The 25,058-nt window shown below is 37.6% G+C and overlaps 1 protein-coding gene across 4 annotated transcripts in view; it reads right to left on the bottom strand.

The window, feature by feature from the left end:
* LRBA (LPS responsive beige-like anchor protein) overlaps window positions 1-25,058 on the bottom strand; it is a 762,450-nt gene that overhangs the window by 41,294 nt on the left and 696,098 nt on the right. For 3 of the 4 annotated variants that reach the window (XM_044912877.1, XM_044912875.1, XM_044912876.1), the window contains 3 exons: window positions 11,348-11,437; window positions 7,029-7,206; window positions 2,168-2,230 (listed from right to left, as the gene is read on the bottom strand). In XM_044912877.1, the coding sequence (XP_044768812.1) occupies window positions 2,168-2,230; window positions 7,029-7,206; window positions 11,348-11,437 (331 nt within the window). Of the gene's footprint in view, window positions 1-2,167; window positions 2,231-7,028; window positions 7,222-11,347; window positions 11,438-25,058 lie in introns of all 4 variants that reach the window. The other variant, XM_044912874.1, reaches the window with a different exon arrangement.

Here is a 25,058-nt window from a genome sequence, read left to right as displayed (position 1 = left end):
TAATTTTAATAAGTGTGTAGTAATAATATTTGTAATGATAACTCAGTGTGGATTAGTTTTTAGAAAAACTAAGTCTCATGGGCACAGGAAATTTTAACATTTAAATTTATATACGTATATTTAATTTTCCATGTATTTTTATTGCTGAAAAGTAAAATAGGATAATCAATTTTGAAAAGTTAAAATAAAATTGTGTAGGGGAAGTAGAATAAAAATATAAATTTAAGATGAAAAAGGAATGATACAAAATTTTCAACTGTTAAGAGCTTTTTTGTGCATTTTTTTAAAAACAGAAAAATGGTGACTATCAATTCACTTTGATACTTACATTCCATTCGATATATTTAAAATTTTATACACTATGCAAGAAATTATAGCCTTCGCAACTATATAAACTTGTGATGAAAACTTTCAGATGCTCCATTAAAAATATGTGAGAAGGTATATGGTTTTAAACAATATTTTAGGGGATACAGAGAGAACAGTCTGGTGACCAATAATGTAGAGTAGGGAAGAAAACTATGGCCTGGGTCTGGTTTTGTACATAAAGTTTTATTGGAACACAGCAATACTCATTTGTTTATATATTGTCTATGGCTGCTTTTGTCCTATAACAGAATTAAATAGTTGTGTCTGGGACCTTATGGTCTATGAAGCCTAAAATATTTACTATCTGGCCCTTTACCGAAAAAGTTTACCCATGCCTGGTCTGAAGGGTGACAGTTGCTGAAATCATTTAATTAGACTTGACTGTAGGATATTCATTGTCAAGTTTTAAGGCAAACATGATTTATACTTCATAAATGATGCTTTTAAAGGACCTATCAAATAGACTTTATTTTCCTGACTTTTAAAACTTTACCCAAGTGAACATTTTATTTTTTAATATATGGCAAATCATATGTACTCAAATCAAAAGATGATTTAGGAATCCAGTAGTATTTACGCTTGCGGTGGTTAATTCCTTCTTAGATTTCTGCTTATATGTGGGGGACTGATAAATGAATCAGTTTTGAGCTTAATGTTATTTCAGTTCATTTGCAAATGGTAGTCACTTAGCTCTCTACTGAAACAATAAGGGTTTTAAAGACAAAAAAGGTGACCTACACATAGGGAACCCCTTGGATTTTAAAATAATAAGTCAGCTCATTCATCTGCTTTATTTAAAAACTTAAAAATTTTAACAAATTTATGTGCCAGGGAAATTTAACAAAATCACAAGCTAAGCATCCACATTGGTAGCATACCCCTACAACTAGGCAATTAAGTTTTTTATTCTAAAAGTTACTGAATAGCATCTTTAAAAACAAGAAATGTTAATATGTTCATATCAGTAACATTCTCAGTGAAGCCACATCCGAAATCCCCACCCATAAGAATGAAAAATGCTAAACTAGAGATTTCAGCTTAACCGACTGAAAAAGCACAGAAGCAATTAAGTATTCGAAGTCATCTGCTACGGATGCTCATTTCATCCCAAAGGCTCTTCCTGGTCTCCTCCCTTTTCCCTTTTCCCCCCTGGAACAAATTTAACCTCCAATGGCAATTTATTGGGCTGTAGGACCATAGGAAAATGAATACAAATATCTTAACACTGCCATTGGCTGGGCAATATATTTCAACTTCGAAACTGCTCTTCAATTGCACATTAATCCCCTCAGACTGAACAGAGGGTCCAGGAAGAAAGGATTGATCTTCTTTAATGATGAAACCCCGGCACTACAGTTTTATTTTTCACAACACAGTGCTGCTAAGAACCCCACTGTTATTATGAAAATTTCCCTAGCAAAGGAGCTCCATCACATTACCGGTGCACCAATTCATCATAACGTGCCTCGCTCCTGCTCATCAACAAGTCTGAGTGATGAAAAGATCCAATATTATCCTGACAGTACTTCATGCGCATTCTCAATCACACATTATTACAGCATCCATATTAATTTTCAGTGACACGCGTCCTAGGCCTGTTCAAATTAGGCAAACCAACGAGGGGGAGTTGATGAAATACCAGCATAGCCACAGCTCATTGCATTCCAATTTGCATGCAAATGGTTTATCAGGAAAATTCCACTCCCAGCAACCAGCAAGTGAAAAACAACTGTAATCTACACTTCAGGGCCACCATACAGAGCTTAATGAATCGCAAAGAGAGAAAGAAGTGACAGACCTATGAGAGGATCGATTTCCACTGGCAGCTGGTATGGCTGGTCTTGTACTGCACCTTGATGAGCTGGAATTCACAAAAGATTTTTAAAAAAGCATTATTGTTCTTATATATAAGAACATATACGAAGCTACATAAAAATGCTTAAGTCAAGTCTTACGTAGAATTGTTTCCAACCTCCAAATCTCTCAAACACTTTTGTGAAATTTAAAGAAAAAAAAAACCCAGGTGCTTTTATGGCTAGCTTATGAAACATTTAGTTTAGATTAGTGCTCTTCTGAACATGTGCCATCAGCGGTGGCTCCGGTCCTGGGCCATAAGCTATAGCAGATGCTTGACTGGCAACCTCTGATGCTGCAACAAAACAAAATTAAGTGGTAAAGCGCGCTGAAAACAAAATGTGACAACCATCTGCTGACTGTAGCAAATACTGTTTTTTTGTTACTTCTTAAAAAGGCAGTTTTGAGTGCTACAGCACAAAGGATCCACAAAAACGTCAATTGATGATGGCGAAAGGGAAAGCTCTACGTCAGGGAACATTTAATGTTTCATCCATCACTTAAAACCAATCAGTTGAAAGTTTGAATAAAAATAAAGAAAGCTATCCGCAGATAAATGTTTTATTTAAATGCATTTGGCTGAAATATTTTCCTCAAGACTGGATTGAGGTTTTTAAGAAAAGTTTTATTAATATTTAACATTTCCATGGTTTCAATTTAAAAATACTCCGAGAAGCAAATGAAGAACAAAAATCAATCCATACTAAGAATAGTTTGTTCAAGTCTCAAAATGGTTCTAAAAATTCTTGCACACTTATTTTGTTATTGAAAGGAGATTCTTGAGGGCTGTTTCCCTGTGAAAGGTAGAAGGATTTAGAGGAAGAGCACTAGGGAGCAGGAACCACTGCCGGCTACTTATGCAGACTTAGGCAAGCATAAACCCGAAAATGAAGGCTTTGGAGCAGATGAGCTTTTCAGCTTTGTAATTCTGGGAGTTAAATTCTGGGCCCTTTTCCAAATTATTTTCCCTGAATGACTCAGCCATCACTCTGGTCAGTATCTGCCTTTTATAGACTCATCAGCATTTATAAACTACTGCTTAGTTGGTATCAGAACTCTGCTTAATACCGTCATATTTTAGGGAATTTTTGACTGTCCTTGAGGGGCTGCAAAGAAAAATGGGGTACGTTCCAATGACTTCATTAGATTATTTCTAAAACTTATTATGTCATCATTTCCCATTAGCAAATACCGACTTTTCAAGGTGGTTTCAAAGATCATTAATACTGATAAAACACCTAAGTACAATATTAGCACTAAAAATTATAGTTGAGTATGTATAAGAAATTAAAGTAGCTGAAGAAAGGAAGCTGTATAACTCAGTCTTTTTTACCGAAGGCACTGTCTGCTGATCACTGGCTCTGCCAGCAAAGAAATCACAAGACATATACAGGGAATGTTCAGGGAGAATGCACCATAGCCTCTGATTTACCCCACAGTGCCATTTACTTCCAGTAATACCAGTGCTGATTAACATCAATTCCTTGATAATTATTCTCTACTTCTCTTAGAATCTGGGGTCATAGAGACACGAAAGACACAGTGTCGGTGAAACTTAGGAGGGTAACTATCTTTGGTCGTGCCTCAAATTCCAGTGCTGCCACTGAACCCCTTGTGACCTTGGGCAAGTTATGTAGCCTCTGTGGTTCAGTTTCCTGATCAGGAAAATGGGTTAGACTGAACAATATGAAATTAACAACCCCTGACATCTTGACCTATAAAGAGGCGATTTCATATGGTTCAACCTAAATATAGAACCTATATCCTAAGACTGTTGAGGGGATTCAGTGAGTTAATACATGTAAAATGATTAAAACAGTATCTAGAACCTAGAGAATGAATGCTCTATAAACGACAGCTGCTATTCTTTTATTTTGTTCGCAGGTCCTGTAAGGTTCTGTGAAGGAGAAGGAAAAATAAAGATGACTTTTTTTTTTTTTTTTAAATCAGGACTCAGACACTGCTGAAAGAAATGACAGGAGCTAGCTGTCTAATGAACAAAATATGGAAATCACAGTTTCTCAGAAAAGGACCAGAATCTAAATTTTAAAAAAAGTAGTAGAACATGAATTTGATATTCATTGCAGAAAAACTGTTAGGGATTTCTGACATTTTTTTCCTGACATTTGTTTTAAATCAAGGCATATCAAGGCAAGGGAAAGGTAGAACAAGATAGGATGAAAGATCAGATTTATATAAACATACTTGAAATGAGACACAGATTTAATAAAATGGACGCTTAATATTTTTAGGTGTAGGTATAAGCTCAGAATTGGAGATCACATTGTAGAAGGATAACTACTTGTGTATTCCCATATGTATTTATCTGGTGAAGAGCTGCTGTGTCATACTGTAAAGCTAGAGGGCAGGAACAAAACACAAGGGACATGTGTCTAAATGGGTGTCTCTCTATTGTAGGGGGCCCCCAAATGTGGGGTGAAAGCCAAAGGCATGGGAGGTGAAAGAATTCACCTGAGGCAGAACAAAGGAGAAGTTTACTGAATACACTGCAGGGGAGTGGTGGGCAGGGCAGCAGAGGAGAGACAGTCTGCCAGGAGGTAGTGGCTGGGCGCTGCTTTTAAAGGGAGAAGGTGAGGAGGTATGCGATGTAGGGAATCTTCCCTTCTTTGGGAACTGTGCCTCATTGTAAGTAGCCCACTGGTTAGTTAGGGCCTATGGGTATTTTGAGGTCGGGCACCTGGGGGGCCTGTCGGTATTCTATCACTCAAGCCTACTTGCCTAAAAGCAGCCTCGACATTCCCCACTGACAGATCAGCAATGACAAATCTTAGACATTCGCGTGGAGGTTTCATCCTCAGTAGTACAGACACAAAGAAGGCTCACTGGGGAGAATAACACGCAAAGAACTGGCAAAACATATGCAGTCCTCCAAGCTTTTATCTCACAGAATGGGGAGCTTGGGCTGGGAACAGCTGGGTGTACCTTAGGTGGTACTTCAGCGGAGGGATGCTGCTCCTAAAGCACTTTACATATCTATAGAAAAACTGGAAGTAGGGAAAAGAACACCTGACGACCAAGCACTGAGGCAAGCAGGCTTTCCAGTCAGGGAAATGGGCTTGCTCACGATGCGAGTGCCAGGAGCTGTCATCAGTACTCCTGGAGTATCAGCTGGAGACCTAGTGAGTAGCCCTTGGGTGGAGCCCGCTCAGTTGCTGCTGAGCTTGCTCTTTGCTACGCTCAACGAAAGACAGTGGCAGAGAGTAGCCAGGGCTTTCCAGCAACTGAAAAGGTTTGTTTCCCCTTATACACGTTGTCACTCGGTTTAAACTGAAGAAGTTCTCAGAGCTGCCCCGAACAGCCCCCGAGGACAGGCATCACTGTGCTGGCCCTGATGCTGCACACACTGGTGCTTTCGCGGAGCTCTAGGAGTAAATGCACGCCGACTAGGTAAATCCTCTAGTGGATTTGATAGCATGTTTTTCCTCTAATGAGTGGTATTAGAGAATCCAAAAGTCACATTTGTTAAATGATAATTTTTATTCCCAAAATATGTCATCCGCATGCACATTTACCACTGCAAGGTAAGTTCACTTGAAGAAAAAGGAATACAAGGACCTAATAATAGAGATAGGATATACCTGCCTCGATTTCTACCTTCTCTACTTTTTCTGAAATCTGTTCTCTAATCAAATACTAGCATTCATTTCCTTTCTAATAGCCAGGAAAATGGCCATGTTTAATAAATTCTGATACCAACCACGGATTCTTCATGATGGCTACCTTACTGAGCAAAGTCAGTGCACCAAGTTTTTGCTTGAATGTTAATTCAATTCTGTTCCATTCTAAGAGCTTTTGCATTTAAATTGGCACGAGGCCCTGTTCAAGAATGTATATTTTTTGCAACCAGTGCAGGTATTATAATGAGCAGTACTTTATGTACACTTTACAGATTTAATGACAAGTTATCAGACTATTACTATCTCTTAAAATTTCCTACCTAAAACAATGGCTTGGAAAAAAGCCTATAATCCTCAGGACTTTAAAAGATTTTCCTTCTTAAAAACAGAATTTCTAACTAGTGGCCAAAAAGAACAGTGCTAGATCCAGATCCCAACATTCCGTTCTAATGAGAGGCAATAAATCATAGAGGGGTGATCATAAAATGTGAGTCAGAAAACTTGGGTTCAAACCTGGCTCTGCCACTGACTGGCCCATATGTGATCCTGAAAAAGGCAAGCTCCCCGGGGCTCAGTATCTTCCCTGGTAAAACGTGGGGCTGGATTAGATGAACTCTCTGGTCTCCTCAAACTTTGGTTTATGATTCTAATGGTTATTTCAGTATCGTGCCTTAGTTACCCTAACTATTCAACACTTAATGGGAAAACAGAATGCACTTATGGGTTTGTAATATTCTGGCTCTGTAATTTAAGTGTTCTTTTTTTCTGTCATCCATGACAAACACTATGATGTCATGCACAAAAAGGCACACTAAGTAGACAATCCAAAGTGTTGAGTATATGAGTAAGTGGAAAAAATGAGACCATCTGATAAATATATACTATTTATGGACACAATATAGAATATTATATTAAAATAGAGAAATAATATTTATCTACAAGAAATAAAGACAAACCACCAGATGCCAAAGAACAGTTTATGTTTTAACATTCGTATTCTATGCCTCAGAGGGAACTTCTTTAAGCCTTTCAGACTATTAAATAGTTGACTCAGACTAATGCTTGAAAATTGAAAAGTTTCAATGCTGAGATGCAATACACTGAAGTCGATATTTCCCCTCAGTATTCGGCAGGTACCATGCATCATAATGATATCTCTTCACTTACCAGGAAGGCTGTGCCACTTGTTCACCGCGAACAGCCTGTTAGCAGTGACTGTGATTACTGCAGGAGTCGCCAGGCCAGGCTGCGTGTTAGCTGCCACGTGAGTGACAGGGGAGTTGGAGGGAAACTTTAGGACCATGATAACATCCTGCTGGGCTTGGTCTGTGAACATCAATGGACTCTGCAGGAGGAGATGCTGTCGAGTGGGCACGACAAGACCCAAATACACAAGAAGGAAAAGACAAAGAAAGACAAGAAAGAGAGAGGGTGCAGGAAAAGAAGAGGAAAGACTATGTTAACACAAGTTGCAACTGAGAGTGTGGTGAGCAGAAAGGTTTATAGAAAACAGCAATTAGGATTGGCTTGTTTTTCACCTATGTCATTAGCTGAACGTTTTGGTGACTGAAGTAGAATAACATTAACAGAAACATTTTAAAAATCCATCGATTTTATTGGCTCTTTTCCCCACCCCACCCCCATGAAGGACTAAAGAAATGATTTGATTTAGATTCTAAATAGGCAAAGTATTGGGGATTGCCTTAAACCATTCCAATTGCTAGTATGTGTCAAGTACAAAAAAAAAAGAGTGAGGATAGGCAATAGGTACAAAAGCAAGGCAAGGTAACTTCCAAAGATCATCAAAAGTTGTGTTGAGTTAGCACAAAGATTTTGACAACTAAATAAAGAGATATTTAAAACAAACATATTTATAAACAATAGTTACACAGCATGTATTATTACAATCAAGAAATAACTTACGAACGTAATATACAAACTTAATTATAAAGGTGTTTCAAAGCAATTCGTTAATTAAATGTACTTGTAAAAACTATATTTATATAGTGTACCAAGTCATAAACACTGCCCTATTATAATGCAAATCCTGCTCTTTTCTGCTATGCCTAAGCATAAAAAGAAATACCTAGATGCCCCTCCTCTCTGGGTAAAACAAACAAACAAACTAAACTAAACTAAAGCCCAAGACTTCTGATTTCTCCTTTGAAAAGCAGCAAGTAATTGAAAATGTTAAACAAAAAACACTGTCTGTTCTAATAACTAGCAACAAAATAAATCCTGAAGACTACTAAGGATTTAGAACATTCCTACAACTCATATGTCATAATCCAAGACATATATAACACCACTGTGATTTACCGGCTTTATTTATATGTTGTGGTAGTATGCTATCACACAGTAATTGCACTGTGCCTTTCCAGCAATCCTCTTCTACCATGTCTATTTTCTAATAGCTGATTAGTATCATTCACAATTGAAACACTTTGATGAAGTGCTTCTGGCTGCTTTCCTACTGCCATATTTCAAAACACCAGGTATATGTAAATGTGTAGGCACATATATTTAACACGTATTTATTCAGAACTGCTAATAAAAAATTAAATACATTTGCATTTTTATTATCAGTCCTTTTAAAAAAGTTATTAAGAGTACTTAGAAAAACATATTGCACTAAGAATTCCTATTTGCACTCTCTGCATAAAGGTGTAAATAAAGGCAACTAATAAGCTACCCAGACACCCTTCTGAGCAAGTGGCTAAAAGCCAATCAATATTATGAGTTAATCCTCCCTGGATGCTCATTCAATTAAAGGTGTCAGTAATGCCTCATCTGATGTGGCCTCAATTAAATCCAACTATCTGATGGTGTGAAAACACAGGGGGATACAGCAACAGCAGTGAGGCCAGACAAATAGGCAGCCTTCGTGGGCCTGCTAATTACTACACCTGGTGTATATTATGGCTCACGCACTTAACGCAGCACGAAGTGGCTTTAATTTCTGTTATATTCGTGCAGGGGTGGGGGTGGGGGGGTGCCCTGAAGGTTGATGGGGGGGACTCATCTAAATGGTAGTAAAAACAATAAACATTTGGGCCTTTTGATTTTTAAAACCTCTATATCAATTGGTAATTTTTGTTACACAAAGAACCTTTTATACAGTTTTTAAGAAACTCTGTGGAATCGGGCAAAAATGAGAAACAATGAGCGACAACAAACACAATACCCTAACAAGCTAGTTTTGAAGAAGTCCTGGGAAAAGGAAATGAACATCGTTTCAGAATACCAAGCCTTATTTTTCAATTATGTAGTTTAAAAAATAATATTTACTAAAGTCCATCTATAAACTCTGAGAAAGAGTATAACATACATCATAAAGTGTCACTGAAAGGAAGTTGATACTTATTTTTGAGCTTAACAGCTCGTATTGTAAATACGATTAGACTGAAACTGAATAATTCCAATGTTTATGCCCTTAAAAAAAACACAGAAAAATCTCTAATGTGTAGGAAGAATGTCTTGTTTACATAGTGACTCTAGTGGGCCAACTCTCAGCCACACGGCAAGGACAAGCCACTTCCACGGAGAGCCGTAGACATCATATCCAGAACTGTCCACCGCATTTTTACAACAAGCTCTCCCTCCAGCCTGTTTCTACATACTCCATCTTGACTAGTGCTCCCAATGCAGGCAAGCAGTGGGAAACTCTTGGGAGTTTCACCATATCCTTGGCTGATAAGTATGGAATAGGGAGACATAAGAGACATAAGAGAAAGCACAACGCAGCACACTGGGCTAGTCTACGGGGATGGCAACAGCTGTAGATGAGGAGGACAACGGGTAAAGCAGGGATAAGAGAAGCAAACATTCCTCTAAACCTGGGTGCCTCAGGGAGCTGCATCTAAGGTAGAAGGGGGAAACTGCTAACCAAATTTCATTCAGTTGTCCCAGAGTAAGTGTACACTTGTTGACAACTCTGGTTTCTCTCCAACACACCTTTCTTTCCCACCCACATATGTGTAACAGGAAAACACAATTTGCGCAAGTCTGGAAAGGAGTTCAGGGATTCAATTCAGAGGATAAAGATAATGGAAAAGACTGTATCCCATCCTCATATGAGCATGTGCCTTCCTATCCTAGAAAGCTGAACTGCCTCAATGGATTCTTTTGCCATGGAGAGAGGCTTGGCAGTAGGAGCTCCCTCCTTGCCCCAGTGACCAAGGCTGACCAGGTAAAAGTCAGTGGAGCACTGGAGGTGAGTATCCATGAGCCTCCATCATAATAGCCTGAGTCTCACTGACAAGCTCTTACTAAAATTATTTCCAAACCACAAACAGAAATCATTCTTACTATTTTTTATGGCATTATCTTACAGTGTTCTTGTTAAATGTTTGCTTTTTATGTAATCTCTGCTCAGTAAAGTTACCCTTTATGCTCATTTAAATCTGATCTTACCTGTTTAGAAATGCTTAGGGGAAAACGTGATGCAAATAATTTAAAAAATGCTTGTAGTTTATTGTGATGGCCAACTCATATAACTAGAACAAGAAGGGAAAAAAGGTCTGGAAGGAGAAAGAAGATGACAAAGAGGGTGAAAGGGAAAAAGACACAAAGATGATGGCGAGATGGAAAAAGAAAGAAAAAAAGAAACAAAGAGCTAGAGGTGAAAGGGCCATATCTATATATCTTGCTCTCTTTGCTCCTGTCTCCTTGCCTTATTGGTCAAAATTCTACCATCTCCAACTCCTGATTCTGGGCTGGCCTCTGACTTGCTTTGCCCAATAAAATATGGTGTAAATGATGTTATGTGAGTTCAAGAGCAAGCTTCAAAAAGTCTTGCAAAAGTGTTCTCTTGGACACTGTTCCTACTGTGAAAGTAGCTTGAGCTAACTTCCTTGATGATGAAAGACCACATGGATAGAGGTCTGGCCACCTCAGCCCACCCCGCAGCAGTGTGTGAGGGAGCCAAGGTGAGAAGAGCAGAAGAAATGCCCGTCTAAACCCTCAAAATCACGAGCACTATAAATCACTGTAGTAAGCTTTGGGTGGTATGGTATACCAAACCATCTTTTCTTCTCACTGTGGTCCCTTATCCTCAGTAACAATATCCTACACATTAGGATTAGTTTTAAAATTCCCAAACTGAAAATTGTATTGGGATGTAAAGAACAAACACAATAGCAAAACTAATCTAGAAACTCATAGAATCGAATTAGAAAACTCATCCATCCTATGTCTGGAGCCATTATCCTGCAGTGAGGATATGTGACAATTATAAACCTTTTAATTCTGCAACACAAAACATGAACTGATGAGATCCTAGAGCACTAGAGCTATGTTTACCTTTCCAAAGACTCCAGAACAGCATGTAATAATATTTGGCGGTTGTTAGCAGGTTGACAAACATTGCATAAAAAGAACAAACTCAGATGTGGTAGAGAATCTCAAGTACAACAGAAGACGGTTATGAATGTTGAGCATGGTCTCAGAGAGAGGCAAGAAACGACAAGAGTGTAAGCAGCACTTACCATTTGCATAGCAGAGCCTCGGGGAGGATGGGGCTCTATGAGTAGTTGAGAAGGTGTCTGTCCAAAACTTCGAATTTGAGCTTCAACAGCCTGAAAAAGGCATGGGCAAGTTTGAGGGTTAAGAGGTGCTAATTATAGGCAGTAGAACCCACAACTGTCACCTGAAAATGTCATTCCATACTTCTGGCTTGTTTCATGTTGAAAATCAACTCTATGTTTTCACAGTGGGTCTAAGCACCTGGCAAGGGCATTGAGGGTGAGGTCATCCTTTAGTACTGTGTAAGCTTTCCTATAAAACCCTGCAAAACCTTCTCATCTTGCTCAGTGATATGAAACAGAAACCAGCTATTACAATCAGAAATTGTCCTTTTTGGCTTCATCTCTGTTTTCTTGCACTTTTTCTTCCCTGCTTGCATCATCCCTGATGACTAAAGCTAATCTTTTACAGGTATAGAGAAAACGTACTGCTGCTTTGATTATAGGCCCCATTTCATCCTGGGAAGTAGAAAGGAGGTAAAAAGAAACATAGCACCTGTGAAAATGGTTTGATGCTATTATTTTTGCCATAGGAAGAGCATTACTGTTGACAGTCTCTTTGAACCTAGGTGGCTAAACAACGAAGTAAAAGCCATATGTTGCATCCAAGCATGAGACAGTTAAACCAGGGACTAACTAAACATAAGAAACATGTGCATGCCCTTTCTGAAAGATGTGTGCATGCACCGTCCACAAGGCACTTCCTTACCATGGATCTTCCTCTACACCTAGCACAGATGCTCACTTCCCAATCACCAGTAACTCCCTCATCATGGGAAACTACTAAATGCCAGATGCTATCACTGTCTGTAATTATTTTATTTGTTTACTTGTTTATGCCTTTCTCTTCCACTAAAATACAACATCTATGAGAGCAAGGACCCGATCTATCTTCTTTACTGTCAGATCCTTACACTGGATGAATGAATAAACAATATAGTAGGTGTGAGGAGAGAGAAGGAAGCACAGATATAGAAAGACTATTTGAACCCCCACAATAGTCAGGATTCTAACTTCCAGGTTAAATGAATGAGGAAAACCTCTCAAATTCATAAGCGAATATATGTTCATCATGTTATTTTATTTATTTATTTTTATTTGAGAGAGAGAGAATGAGAGACAGAGAGCACGAGAGGGAAGAGGGCAGAGGGAGAAGCAGACCCCCTGCTGAGCAGGGAGCCCGATGTGGGACTCGATCCCGGGACTCCAGGATCATGACCTGAGCCGAAGGCAGTCGCTTAACCAACGGAGCCACCCAGGCGCCCCGATTTTTTTTTTTTTTTAATCCCTAAGAACACAGATCCTTAATTTTTATATGCTCTGCAGGACTGTAGGCAATTAATGTATCACAAACAAGGAAATGGAATCATTTTCTAGTATTAATTTCCTTTTTTTTATTTGTTGAGGATACCACTAGTAGTCCTTTACAATGAACCTTGTAAGAAACAATGATAGCAACTCATTCATTTATGCATTCAATAATCGTCAACTATGTATATAGCAGTATTAGGTCTTAATGTTTCTGCCCTTGAATGTATTCTCAGTATGGGAAGCAGGACAAATGTACTCAGAAGGTTAAACAGCAGTTTGATGTAGTCAGGCCAATAAGTTTAAGGAGTACTCTAAGATTTGCCCAGGCAGAAAAGACTGGAAAGCCTCTCTGTGAAAGCTGAGTGGTATGATGGCAGCAGCATGGGTTTTGAAGTCAAACAGACCATGTTCAAATCCTGAATGCAAACCACTTACAAGCTCTATTATGGTCTAGGTAAGTTATTTAATAACCATCTCTAGGTTTCAATTTTCTCTCCTGTAAAATGCGGATAATAGTAGCATCCAGCTCGTCCTGCTATATTAAGAATTAAATGATATTGGGCGCCTGGGTGGCTCAGATGGTTAAGCGTCTGCCTTCAGCTCAGGTCATGATCTCAGGGTCCTGGGATCGAGCCCCACATCGGGCTCCCTGCTCAGTGCAGAGCCTGCTTCTCCCTCTCCCTCTGCCACTCCCTCTGCTTGTGCTCTTCTGTCTATCTCTGTGTCAAATAAATAAAATCTTAAAAAAAAAAAAAAAGAATTAAATGATATTTATGTAAAAAACACCAAAGTGCTTAGTAGATTAGACATTCAATATGCAGTCAGCAAATATTCATTAAGGGCTGATAATAACAACAAATATTTATTTAGTACTTAAGAACTTTTTGAAGTGCTTTACTATCTTGTATCAGTTAATCTTTAAACTATTTGATTTGAGTCCAGGCGCCTGGGTGGCTCAGTCAATTAAGCATCTACTCTTGATTTCGGCTTTGTTGGTGATCTCAGGGTTGTGAGATCTAGCCCTGTGTAGGGCTCCGAGCTCAGTGGGGAGTCTGCTTCTTTTGCTCTCCCTCTGCCCCTCCCCCTGCTCGCACACGCGCACACACACTCTCTCTCAAATAAATAAATCTTTACAAAAAATAGACTATGATGTGAGCCCTTTATTATATCCATCTGTATCTATAAAGAAAATAATGCACAAAGAACTTAAGTATCTTGCCCAAGGTCACATAGTAATCAAATGACAGGCTCAAAATTTGCACCTACACAGCATGATTCTAGATCTCATACTCTGAAGCTATCCTTTCTTTTTTTTTAAAGATTTTATTTATTTATTTGACAGAGAGAGAGGATGGCGAGAGCAGGAACACAAGCAGGGGGAGTGGGAGAGGGAGAAGCAGGCTTCCCGCCGAGCAGGGAGCCCGATGTGGGACTCGATCCCAGGGATCATGACCTGAGCCGAAGGCAGACGCTTAACGACTGAGCCACCCAGGCGCCCTCTATCCTTTCTTCTTATCTGTTAGGTTCTGTGGCAAGGCCTGGGGATAAGACTGAGCACAAAAAAAAGCATGAGTCTACAATCAAATGAATGAATTAATAAGTTATCTCTATCTCTATTATCATCATCATCCTCATCACAAAGCATGTTCAGACACAATTAGTAGAGTAGCATGGTTAGGTAAGTTTGGTTTTATATAGCAGGAGGTAAGGTTGGCCCTAGACTCTAGAAACAAGAAAAGGAGCCAAGAGGAAGCAAGGAATGGAGCCTAGGATCATTTCAGAACTTTTAAGATTTTTTTCTGATGGGGTTAAATCAATTTATGATCAACATCAGGACAATCTTGAAGAAGAAAAAATATCATACAATGGGAGAACTTGAAGCCTAGAGGTAGTCACAAAGAAGGTGGGAGCACTGCTATTTCATGATATATGGATTTATGGACTGAGTTTATGAATGTGAATCTTAAATTTCTTTTAAGACCAGTTGGCAAAGCCAGCACCTTTACCCCTGACTGCTGCTTTTGGTGGTCCCTGCCCAACAGCCCACATGTCTTTCCCCTATTTAAATGTGGGGTGGGGGGAGATAACTTGCACACGTGGCCTGTGGCACTGACTTTGCCATTTTTCTGCTGTGTGATTTTGGGCAATTAGCTTAACCTCTGTTCCTCATCTACCAAATAGATACTAATAATGCCTAGTTCACAGAATTATCTGGAAAATTAAATAATACCTACAAAGTACTTAGGATAGTACTTAGCACATACAAGGCACTAAATAGAATGCTGCATTATTATTAGATTTGGGACTCAGCGTGATCCCCATCTAACACAGCTAAAATAGGGAAGGAAACGGGCGCCTGGGTGGCTCAGATGGTTAAGCATCTGCCTTCGGCTCAGGTCATGATCTCAGGGTCCTGGGATCGAGTCCCGCATCGGGCTCCCTACTCCTTGGGAGCCTGCTTCTCCCTCTGCCTCTCTCTCTGTCTCTAATGAATAAATAAATAAAATCTTTAACAAAAAAAAAAAAATAGGGAAGGAAAGGAAGAAATGTTTCAGGAGTGAATAATGATAATGATGAACACATTGTTTTAGGAAACTGAAATCTGGCTCTAGATTTCAAAATATGCTGCAGGGCTAAGCACCCAGAAACAAAAATTTCTCTTCAGAGGTTCAGAGACCAGTCCAAAAGAAAAGGGATTATATATCCCAACCCTATGGAAGCTGTGGTATTTGAAAGAAAGGGATAAATATTTATGGACTAAGGAAAAATCAACAGGTCTTGGAGAACGATGACTTTGAGCAATGAAGAAAAGACAGACTAATTCTTTTTCTTTTGAATTTGCATATTTTAGAGAGCAGTAAAGGAATGAATGGAATTTTTTTTTAAGATTTTATTTATTTATTTATTTATTTATTTATTTATTTATTTATTTTTTTTAATATTTATTTATTCATGAGAGACAGAGAGAGAGAGAGAGGCAGAGGGAGAAGCAGGCTCCCAAGGAGCAGGAAGCCCGATGCGGGACTCGATCCCAGGACCCCGAGATCACGACCTGAGCCGAAGGCAGACGCTTAACCATCTGAGCCACCCAGGCGCCCCAAGATTTTATTTATTTTTGACAGAGATTGAGTCTACGTAGAAGCAGGGGAAGCAGCAGGCAGAGGGAGAGGGAAAAGCAGGCTCCCCGCTCAGCAGGGAGCCTAATGTGGGGCTCGATCCCAGGACCCTGGAATCATTACCTGAGCTGAAGGCAGACGCCCAACCGTCTGAGCCACCCAGGCGCCCCAGGAATGAATGGAAATTTAAGTTTCTGTTGGAGAACTAGTTTGCCATAAGAAAATATATTTTATGTGACATGTGGAATCCGAAGTAATAGTGATAGCCATCTACCCATGTTGAGATATCCAATGAGCAAAAGAAAGCCCAAGATTGGCTCTGACATCAAAGATCAGTATTGATTTAGGTGTAATTCAGAAAAGAGAAATGTTAAGTCAATGGTTTTAGATCCTTCTCTTTCCCTGTGCATATGTGTGTATTTTTAAGCAACAGAAATTACTTCCTTTTTCAAGTGAAATAGAACATAAAACACCAATATATCAAAAACATAGGTATAGGGCTATCTACTTTAAAGGTGGACAAAGCCATGCTTAATAAACTTCCTTGGCAGCTCCTGAGACAATTCTGAGAAATCTTAGGGCTCTGGCACACAGTCTGAAACTCACTGGTTAAGCTCCAGGAAGAAAATACATGAGAGCCACGCAAAAAAAGGACCTAGAGCTGAACCTTGGGAAATACTCTTATTTCATATAAGGAACTAATGAAGAAAGCAGAGGAAGGAGAGGTTAGGAGTCAGGGAGCAGGATAGAGTGATATGGAAGCTGTGTAAGGTGAGAGTTCCAAACACAGAATGGTCAGTAACATTAACTACTACAGAGAAACTAAGAATAATGACATTATTGCATATAAATCTTAATTACAGATATAATTTAATGTAACTCATCTTAATACTACATATCCTGCTTCACACTTTACATTGTTTTGAAGTGAAAATATGATGGGGTAAGACAACTTTCAAAAATACCAATGTTCTCTCTTTGTTTTCTTAAAGATTTATTTATTTATTTGAGAGAGAGAGAGAGAGCACGAGCTGTTGGGGGTGGGGAAGAGGGAGAGAAGCAGACTCCCTGCTGAGCATGGAGCCTGATGTGGGGCTCAATTTCAGGAACCCGAGATCATGACCTGAGCCAAAACCAAGACCGACACTCAACTGACTGAGGCACCCAGGTGCCCCTCTTTTTTTTTTTTCTTTTAGAGAGAGAGAGAGTGCATGAGCAGGGGCAGAGGGAGAGGGCAAGAAAGAATCTTAAGCAGATTCCACGCCCAGCGCAGAGCCCCAGGTGGGGCTCAATCTCACAACCTGAACAGAAATCAAGAGTTGGACGCTCAACTGACTGAGTCACCCAGGGGCCCCACCAATGTCTCTTTTTAACATTTTCTTCTAAAAAGTCTTAAAATTTTAGAATTTGCACATTAGTGACCTCTTTCAGGAAAAGGCTTTTTCAAGTCATATAATATAATGGTCTGATAATTCTCTCTCAATGATAGAATAAAAGCTGTATTATCCCACAGAGGCTAAATAATAATTTTCTTTCCAAGTCCTCCCAACATCTAAAAAGATTACAGAATTCTTAGGCACAACTACTTTAATTCTTGACTAGCCTTTGAGTTGTTGGTGATAAAAATACAATAGAAAGGACTTTTTCAAATGTGAAAATTATGGAGTAAGATTGTCAGGTAATGATTATAGTCTCAAATTCTTGTAGTCACACTTTATATCATAAACTGCAGTTCTAGATTCTTTTCCTTGTTTCTACAACTCACCTACCATTTTTCAGGCACCCTGATCTTGGAAGCAGTCTACACTGTTGCTCACACCCTAGTTTCTTCACATTCTCTCTTCTGTGGCTTTCATGGCTTTACCCCAGCTTAGTTCTCTAACCTTCTTAATTCTCTAACCTTCTTAATTCTCTGTCACTTGCTGACTTCTATTCTTTCTCATCCATAAATGGACTCATTACAGCAAGCTCTAACACTCTGAATTTCTCCATCTACACTTTCTGCCCTAGAATATTTTTCTGCTGTCATGATTTCAAATCTCTCTTCTATGGGAAAGATTTTCAAATCTAAAACCAGAGGATTACTGATTTCTATGAAGTGTCCATTTACACTGTTGCCTCGTGGCCATCTATGTATACTGTGTGTATGGTATGTCTCAGCACACTTAACACATCTAAAATCTGGGAAAACTGATTTTATTCTAGCATTCTTTAGTCAAGGTTAGACTCCTATTTTGATTTTTCTTTTATGCTCAAATTCTTACTGATATTTTCAAATTTTACCTCCTCCTTTAATATATATAATCTGTCACTAGACCCAATGACTTTTTTTTATAAAGTTTCTCATATCCCTCACTCCTTTCTGAATCCAGGTCCCTTATAATTTCAGGTACTGAGGACTACAATAGTCTCTTTTTTTTTAAAGATTTTATTTGACAGAGAGAGACACAGCGAGAGAGGGAACACAAGCAGGGAGAGTGGGAGGGGGAGAAGCAGGCTTTCCGTGGAGCAGGGAGCATGATGTGGGGCTTGATCCCAGAACCCTGGGATCATGACCCGAGCCGAAGGCAGACACTCAACGACTGAGCCACCCAGGCGCCCCTGCAATAGTCTCTTTAGTTTAATTTCTTCTTTAATTTCTTCCTTCAGTGTATCCTGCAGAATTGTTTTCCCAAACTCCTTTTGCAATGTTCTCTTAATCAAATGATTTCAATTAATCTCCAGTAATTAAAAGGTAAAGGCCTAATGTCAGGCAATAAAGGTTTTCCCACATCTCTAACTTTTATTCCCTCATCCAGTTCCCTCATACAGTGTTCTTTTTCAGTCATTTCTTACACAAATATAATCAGCTTTTTCTGCCTTACATTTGCTCTCATGTGACTGCACCTTCTAGAATGATCACCCTCATCTTCAATTTCCTGAGTCCTACCCCTCTCTAGGAAACCCTGCTTGAGTTCCACCTTTCTGGTGTACTATTTCCTAAATCTTATAGCCTGCTCATATTGCTGATTACACACTTGATTTAAGCTTCCTTGTAATGTTTTTTTTGTAACTTTTAATAATTACTAGTCTGTCTCTGCAACTGTACTACAAAGGGTGAGAATATCGTATATTTTAGTAGTGTGCAGCATGTAGAACAGTCCCTTGCACATAGTATTCTTACAACAAAAAAGTGTACTGAGTGCCTATTATACATAGCAAGCTCACCCAGACCCTGTATGCCTCATCTTGGTTTGTACTGGGGACAAAACCAAGCTTGAGAGAATAAGCACAGTTCTTCACAAGGGGAAAATGTGGGGAAAGGGGAGAATGGGAAGTTAAGTGCAGGCTGATAGCTGCTATTCCTAAGACCAGTCTTCCAGGGAAGGTCTGAAAGATGTCAATGAAGACAGGAATTCTCATTTCTTCACCCCAACATAGCTGAGGGATATGACAACACTTCGGCGTCTCACTATACAGTGATTCTTAAGAGCCAAGTGAGAAACTCTGGGGGGATAGGCATGATTTGAAAAAGCCCCTTAAATAAGGAATTTTATTTATCACTCTTTCTTCATTTTTCCCTTCAGCCTTCTGTATAAAGCAATAGAAAAATTAGAGGCACAACTGAGGTTTGAAATCACAGGAAATACAGGTGTAAGATTCAGGAAAGTGGACTGATAAAAGGGTAGCTTATAAACTCTACCAAATGCCTAAACTGTTTTTAAGAACTTTCCTTCATCTAGATAGTTTTGGTTCCGGATGATAAAAATTGATTGTTAAATTTTTATTATGGAATAATATATATGGAATAAGATAATGAATCCCCATGTACCCATTAGTTAATTTCAATAATTATTAACATATTTGGTTATGTTACAGGGGGCTCAGAAAATGCTAAAAAGATTCAATGAAAAACAAGAGACTGTTCCGGCTTTTAAGCAGTTCATTTTTTCACTTCTACTGTCAAATTATATTGAGAAAAAAAACATCCTATAATGACCAAAAATTATAAACATTAGCCAGCAGCCTTCATCTTTTTTTCAGAGGAGTTAAATATACCTGGGCTTGCAAAGAGATGTTCAATCCTCATGTTGCAAATTTGATTATGTAACTTCGCTAGTTAAAATCCTTCCATCCAAATTCCTTTACATGGTGTGGGATCACTCATGAAGTTAGGTATGCAGACACTAGACTCAGACTGCTTAATTTAAAATCTTAGCGTTTTTACATATTAGCTAAGTGACTTTGGGCAAGATACTTAAACCTTCTGTGCCTTAGTTTCCTCATCTAAAAATGGTAATAAAGTGGGTATTTTATTGGGTTTTTATGAAGATTAAATGAGAGAATATAAAACATTTAGAACAATTCTTGACACAAAATAAGCTTGCAATCAGTGTTTGATACTATTATTACCATATATACATAAAAGACTTATTAACACAGTGCTGGTTGAGGTTAAGTAAGCATTTCATAAATATTACCAACTAGTCATAATTAAGGTTAATAATAATATAACCCCTGCCTATGCTGCCAGTCTCATCCCCTGCCACCGTTCATCTCATACCATATAATGTGAGATGTAATGTGTCATACTGCCTTTGTATGTATTATTTTCTTTTCCTTTTTTTTTTTTTTTTTCTTTTCCTATTCCTTCTCTCTGCGTGGTTTCTGCATTCTGTAAGACTCAGCTCGGGCATCTCTGTCCTCTGGGAAATCTCTTTTTTGGTCTCATCCAGACTGTTGCTATCCCTCCCTGTTGCTTTTAGAGCAATGTGCACAGACCTCTACTACTTACTTGTTACTTATTTATGATTTCTTCCTTATTGATTAGGCTGTAAGTCTCCTTGAGACCAGAGACTGCAAATATTTCTGTGCTTCTGGGGCTTGACATACAGTAGGTGCTCAATAAATACTTACTGAAAGAATGAATGACATCCCAAGTCAACATAATTCAGCAGGGATGCAGCTACGATACACTCCTAACACTATTACAAAGCAGCCCGCACTGAATAAAACATTCTATTAAACAGTTCTACTAAAAAGCTTACTTTATTATTTAACATTCTTATTCATCAATTCCCAATTATTTCTGTAAATAGCCTGTTACTACTTTCTATAATAAAACCTGAGTTCAGCAGGCAGCATTCCAGATGTTGAAATACATAGTAATAAAAAAGACTATGCAAATACTTTGAGACATTCCAGTAAAACCACATATTTATATTTTATAAACAGCATCTCAAATATTACCTAGAGAATTTATTAATGGATTTCCAAATGGAAATATTATGAAAATATTTTCAACAAGCTGCATGTTCCACTGTTTTCTGTGCCAACTATTGCATACTTGCATGACTTTATAGCTATATCTAGAGAAAGAGACTGTATATAGAGAGAATATAGATTCACACACTAGAGAGAATGAAAGGAAGAAAGAAATAAAGAAAAGAAATAAAAGTAGACTTGGCTTAGTGAAATGTGGTATTTGGCTTCAACTTAACAATGACTATTTTAGTCTCTCAGAACTAGTCTTTTTAATCTAACAGAGGAAATAAGTTAAATCAGCACAACACTTAGTAACCAACAATAAAGTTGTAAAATTTTATTTTAAGATGGTTTTGGAAGAGAAATAAACATATGGATGCAATTAAGGTAAACACATATGTATGCTGTTTCTTTTAAGCACACAACTCTGAAATTGCATTTTAGCTCTTATATATTTACATCTAAAAGCACTATAAAATCAGGTTAGAGAAATTGAAAAAAAATAATTTATTAAGAAAACACATTTCATTTAGTAATATATTAAGATTTTCTATGATTACCAAAATCAAGTTCTAAAAAGCTGTCTTAAGATTCTAGAGTAATTCTTTACCAAGAAAGGTTTAAAAGTCCAAATAAGACTTTGTATTTTATATTTCAGAATTAATTCACTTTTCAGTATTTAAAAAAGAGTCATAAGAATAATCAGTGATTTCTACTGTGTTACATTAATATCATTACTCGTGCCAGTTTTCCTCTTGCCCTCACACACTGGAACTTAAGTTGAGGATGATTTCCTAGATATTTGACAGGTTCCCTCTCAATGTTTACTGACAGTCTGGTTGACCAGCCTCAGTGCTCTTTGGGGCCACAGTTAAAAATCTAGCTTTGGTATCAGCAAATTAAAAAAGTATACTAATCAAATGACTACTTAATCATAATCTGTTGAACTTTGTACTTAATTCCTAAAGGACAAAAATCCTGATAATATGAACTACTAAGGCCAAAAGAGGACAAATAAATGTACTTGATAAAAAAAAATACATGAAGATTCCAAAAGAGAAAATTATATATAATACATATGGTTTTGTTTGGATAACATCTCTAGCTTGTTTTAAAAAAACGCAAAGCATCATTTATAAACACTGGGAAATCAGACTCTTAATCTAAGAAATGAAATACAGAAATAATAGAAAAAAAATTTTAATGCACAAAAATAGCATAGTGTGGGGGTGCCTGGGTGGCTCAGTTAATTAAGCATTCAGGTAAGTTCATGATCCCAGGGTCCAGGAATCAAGCCCCACATCAGGTTCCCTGCTCAGCGGGGAGTCTAATTCTTCCTCTCTGTATGCCCCTCCCCCGCCTGTTTGTGCTCTCTCTCAAAATAAATAAATAAAATCTTCAAAAAAAATAGCATAATGTGGGGCGCCTGGGTGGCTCAGTTTGGTTAAACATCTGACTCTTGATGTCAGCTCAGGTCATGATATCAGGGTCTTGAGATCAAGCCTCATGTTGGGCTCTGTGCTGGGTATGGAACCTGCTTAAGATTCTCTCTCTCCCTTTGTCCCTCCCCCACCCCCTCCCCGATGGCGCATGCGTGTGCTCTCTCTCAAAAAAAAAAAAGAAAAGAAAATCTTTAAAAAAACAGCATAATGAACCTAACTCAAATTATTTAAAAGGAATCTTTTAAGATTGAAATGTAAATATTCAAAGTGCCCTAGAAATAAAAAACAATATAGAATTCAAACTTTGTAAGGCATAAATATAAAAGATAAACAGCTCATCAATAAAAAAAAAAGTCATGACATACTAGCATATTTAATTAATTAATTAATTTTTTTAGTAGGCTCCACACCCACATACTTATGATTATGAGATTGAGACATGAGCCAAGATCAAAAGTCCAACGCTTGACTGAGCTACACAGGATCCCCTAGCATATTTTAAACTCAACCAGATAAATGTTCAAAATAGAGAGAGACAATATGGTGAAGAAATAAGTTAAATTGAACAGAAGTTACTCTATGTAAACTTGGACTTGAAACATAACCTTTTTTTTAATTTTGAGAAATTAGACATATAGAAAAATAAAAATTTTTGTTTTTAACTAAAGACTGAGCTTTTGATTCTACTTCTACAAATTTTCATAAGGAAAGAATCAGATGAATGTAGAACGATTTAAATACAAGCACTCTCTAGCAGTAAAACTTAGGGGACAAAACTACTTAAACTCTGATAATGGAATGCTACACAGCCATTAAAACGAATGAGTTGGTCTGAACATATCTGACATGGAAACTAGTCTATAATACATTGATGGAAAAAAATCCTAATTACCAAAGAATTTAGTGTCTGGTCTCATTTAAGTAAAAAATAAAAATAAATAAAAATATAAACACATATATATACTTACATGTGTTATGTGAGTATATATATTTGAATATATACATGTCTAAAATTTGGAGGGTATGTACCAAACTATTATCAACTGTTATCTGATGAAAAGATTGGCAGAATAAAAATTAATACTTTAATACTTTCTTCACTTATATACTGTACAGCATCTTACGCTGTTTAACATCTTAACATGCATACCTCAAAAATAAAAACAAAAGATTTTTCATTTTTAAAAAAATCTTAAAAAAATATGAAAATCTAAAGAAAAATCTGCCAATATTTAATACAGCTTTATGAAGTTTAATTTCTTCATCAACATAGTAGCCAGAAGAATTTTTTAATCATTTAGGAAGAACTCCAGTTGATAAACTGGTCAAAAATTGTGAAATACAGAGACCTTGCTACAAAGTTAATTTTGTTATTTAAGCTTATTTCCTAACTTAGATCTACCTGATTTCAAGGAGCCATTCATTTTAGTAATATTTTGTCATCATTATTAATTATTTAGGAAAATATATAAATTTTGTAAGTAAACTATATGTTTTTCACAATGCATTGGTTATCTGGAGACCTATACATGTCATGATGATGGTACGAAGTACATAAGGAGCAAAGAGAAAGAGTAGCTTGCTAAATAAAGCGAAACTTATTAAAAAAATAAGAATGCAGTAATAAGAAATCAGCAGAGAGGGAACATTAAAGGAAGGAGATGAGTATTTTTACTTATATATTTATTCAATAATATTATGGAAGTTAGTAAGGTAAAACATAAGGTAATTTTAAATTGTAAAAATATGCATAGATTTCCCATTAGTACATTTAACTGAACCCATACATTCCAAACACACATTAAATTGAGGCCTGACTGAGCCTCACTACAATCTCCACTTCTTATAGCTGTCCATCCACTGCAGCATAATCCCAGCTGCCAATCTGAAAGAAACCAGCTAGTCAGAGCAGACACAACCAAGAGAAACAAACGTCACTCAATAATGTTCAGCAGCACTGTGTTCATGGATAATTTCAAACAGTATCTCTGTCTAGAACATTGATGTGCTCATTCAAAACACCTCCATCTCTAGCTACTGGAAATGAGTAGATAAAGCAGCCTGCCTAGAAAAATAAGTGAAATGTTGCTTCAAAGAGGTTGCCAATACTGAGAGGCCAAAGAGGCCAACAGTGAAAATGTAGGGCAAATTTCTTAAGAAAAATCAGAAGAGTTAATTTACTGTATTAAGAACATTAAATTATTTCTCAAAACCAGACAAATATGTTTAAACTATGTCCTGGAAAGAAGCAGTCATTTGGTCATTCATGTGGTAAAAATCATGTGGTCTATTTTCTCAAAAATATTTGGGAACATCCACTGTGTAAGAATAATGAAATGAGGTACAGTGAGCAATCAGATGACATGATCCTTGACCTCGAGGAACTTAGAGTTGAAAGACAATATGCACACACACATACACACAAACACACTCTCTCCAGTTACATGGTACTGGCAGGGACAGAGAGGGGTAAGACGACAAAGTTACCATTAGAACATAGTTTAATAGTACTGAACATTTAAAAAATTTATACTTAAGAATTTCCCAAATACTAATAGAATT

This window comes from Neomonachus schauinslandi, chromosome 2, assembly GCF_002201575.2.
Source record: "Neomonachus schauinslandi chromosome 2, ASM220157v2, whole genome shotgun sequence".
Lineage (NCBI taxonomy): Eukaryota > Metazoa > Chordata > Mammalia > Carnivora > Phocidae > Neomonachus > Neomonachus schauinslandi.
The sequence above is the reverse complement of the archived record's forward strand: the minus strand, read 5'-3'. Positions and strand labels throughout refer to the sequence as shown.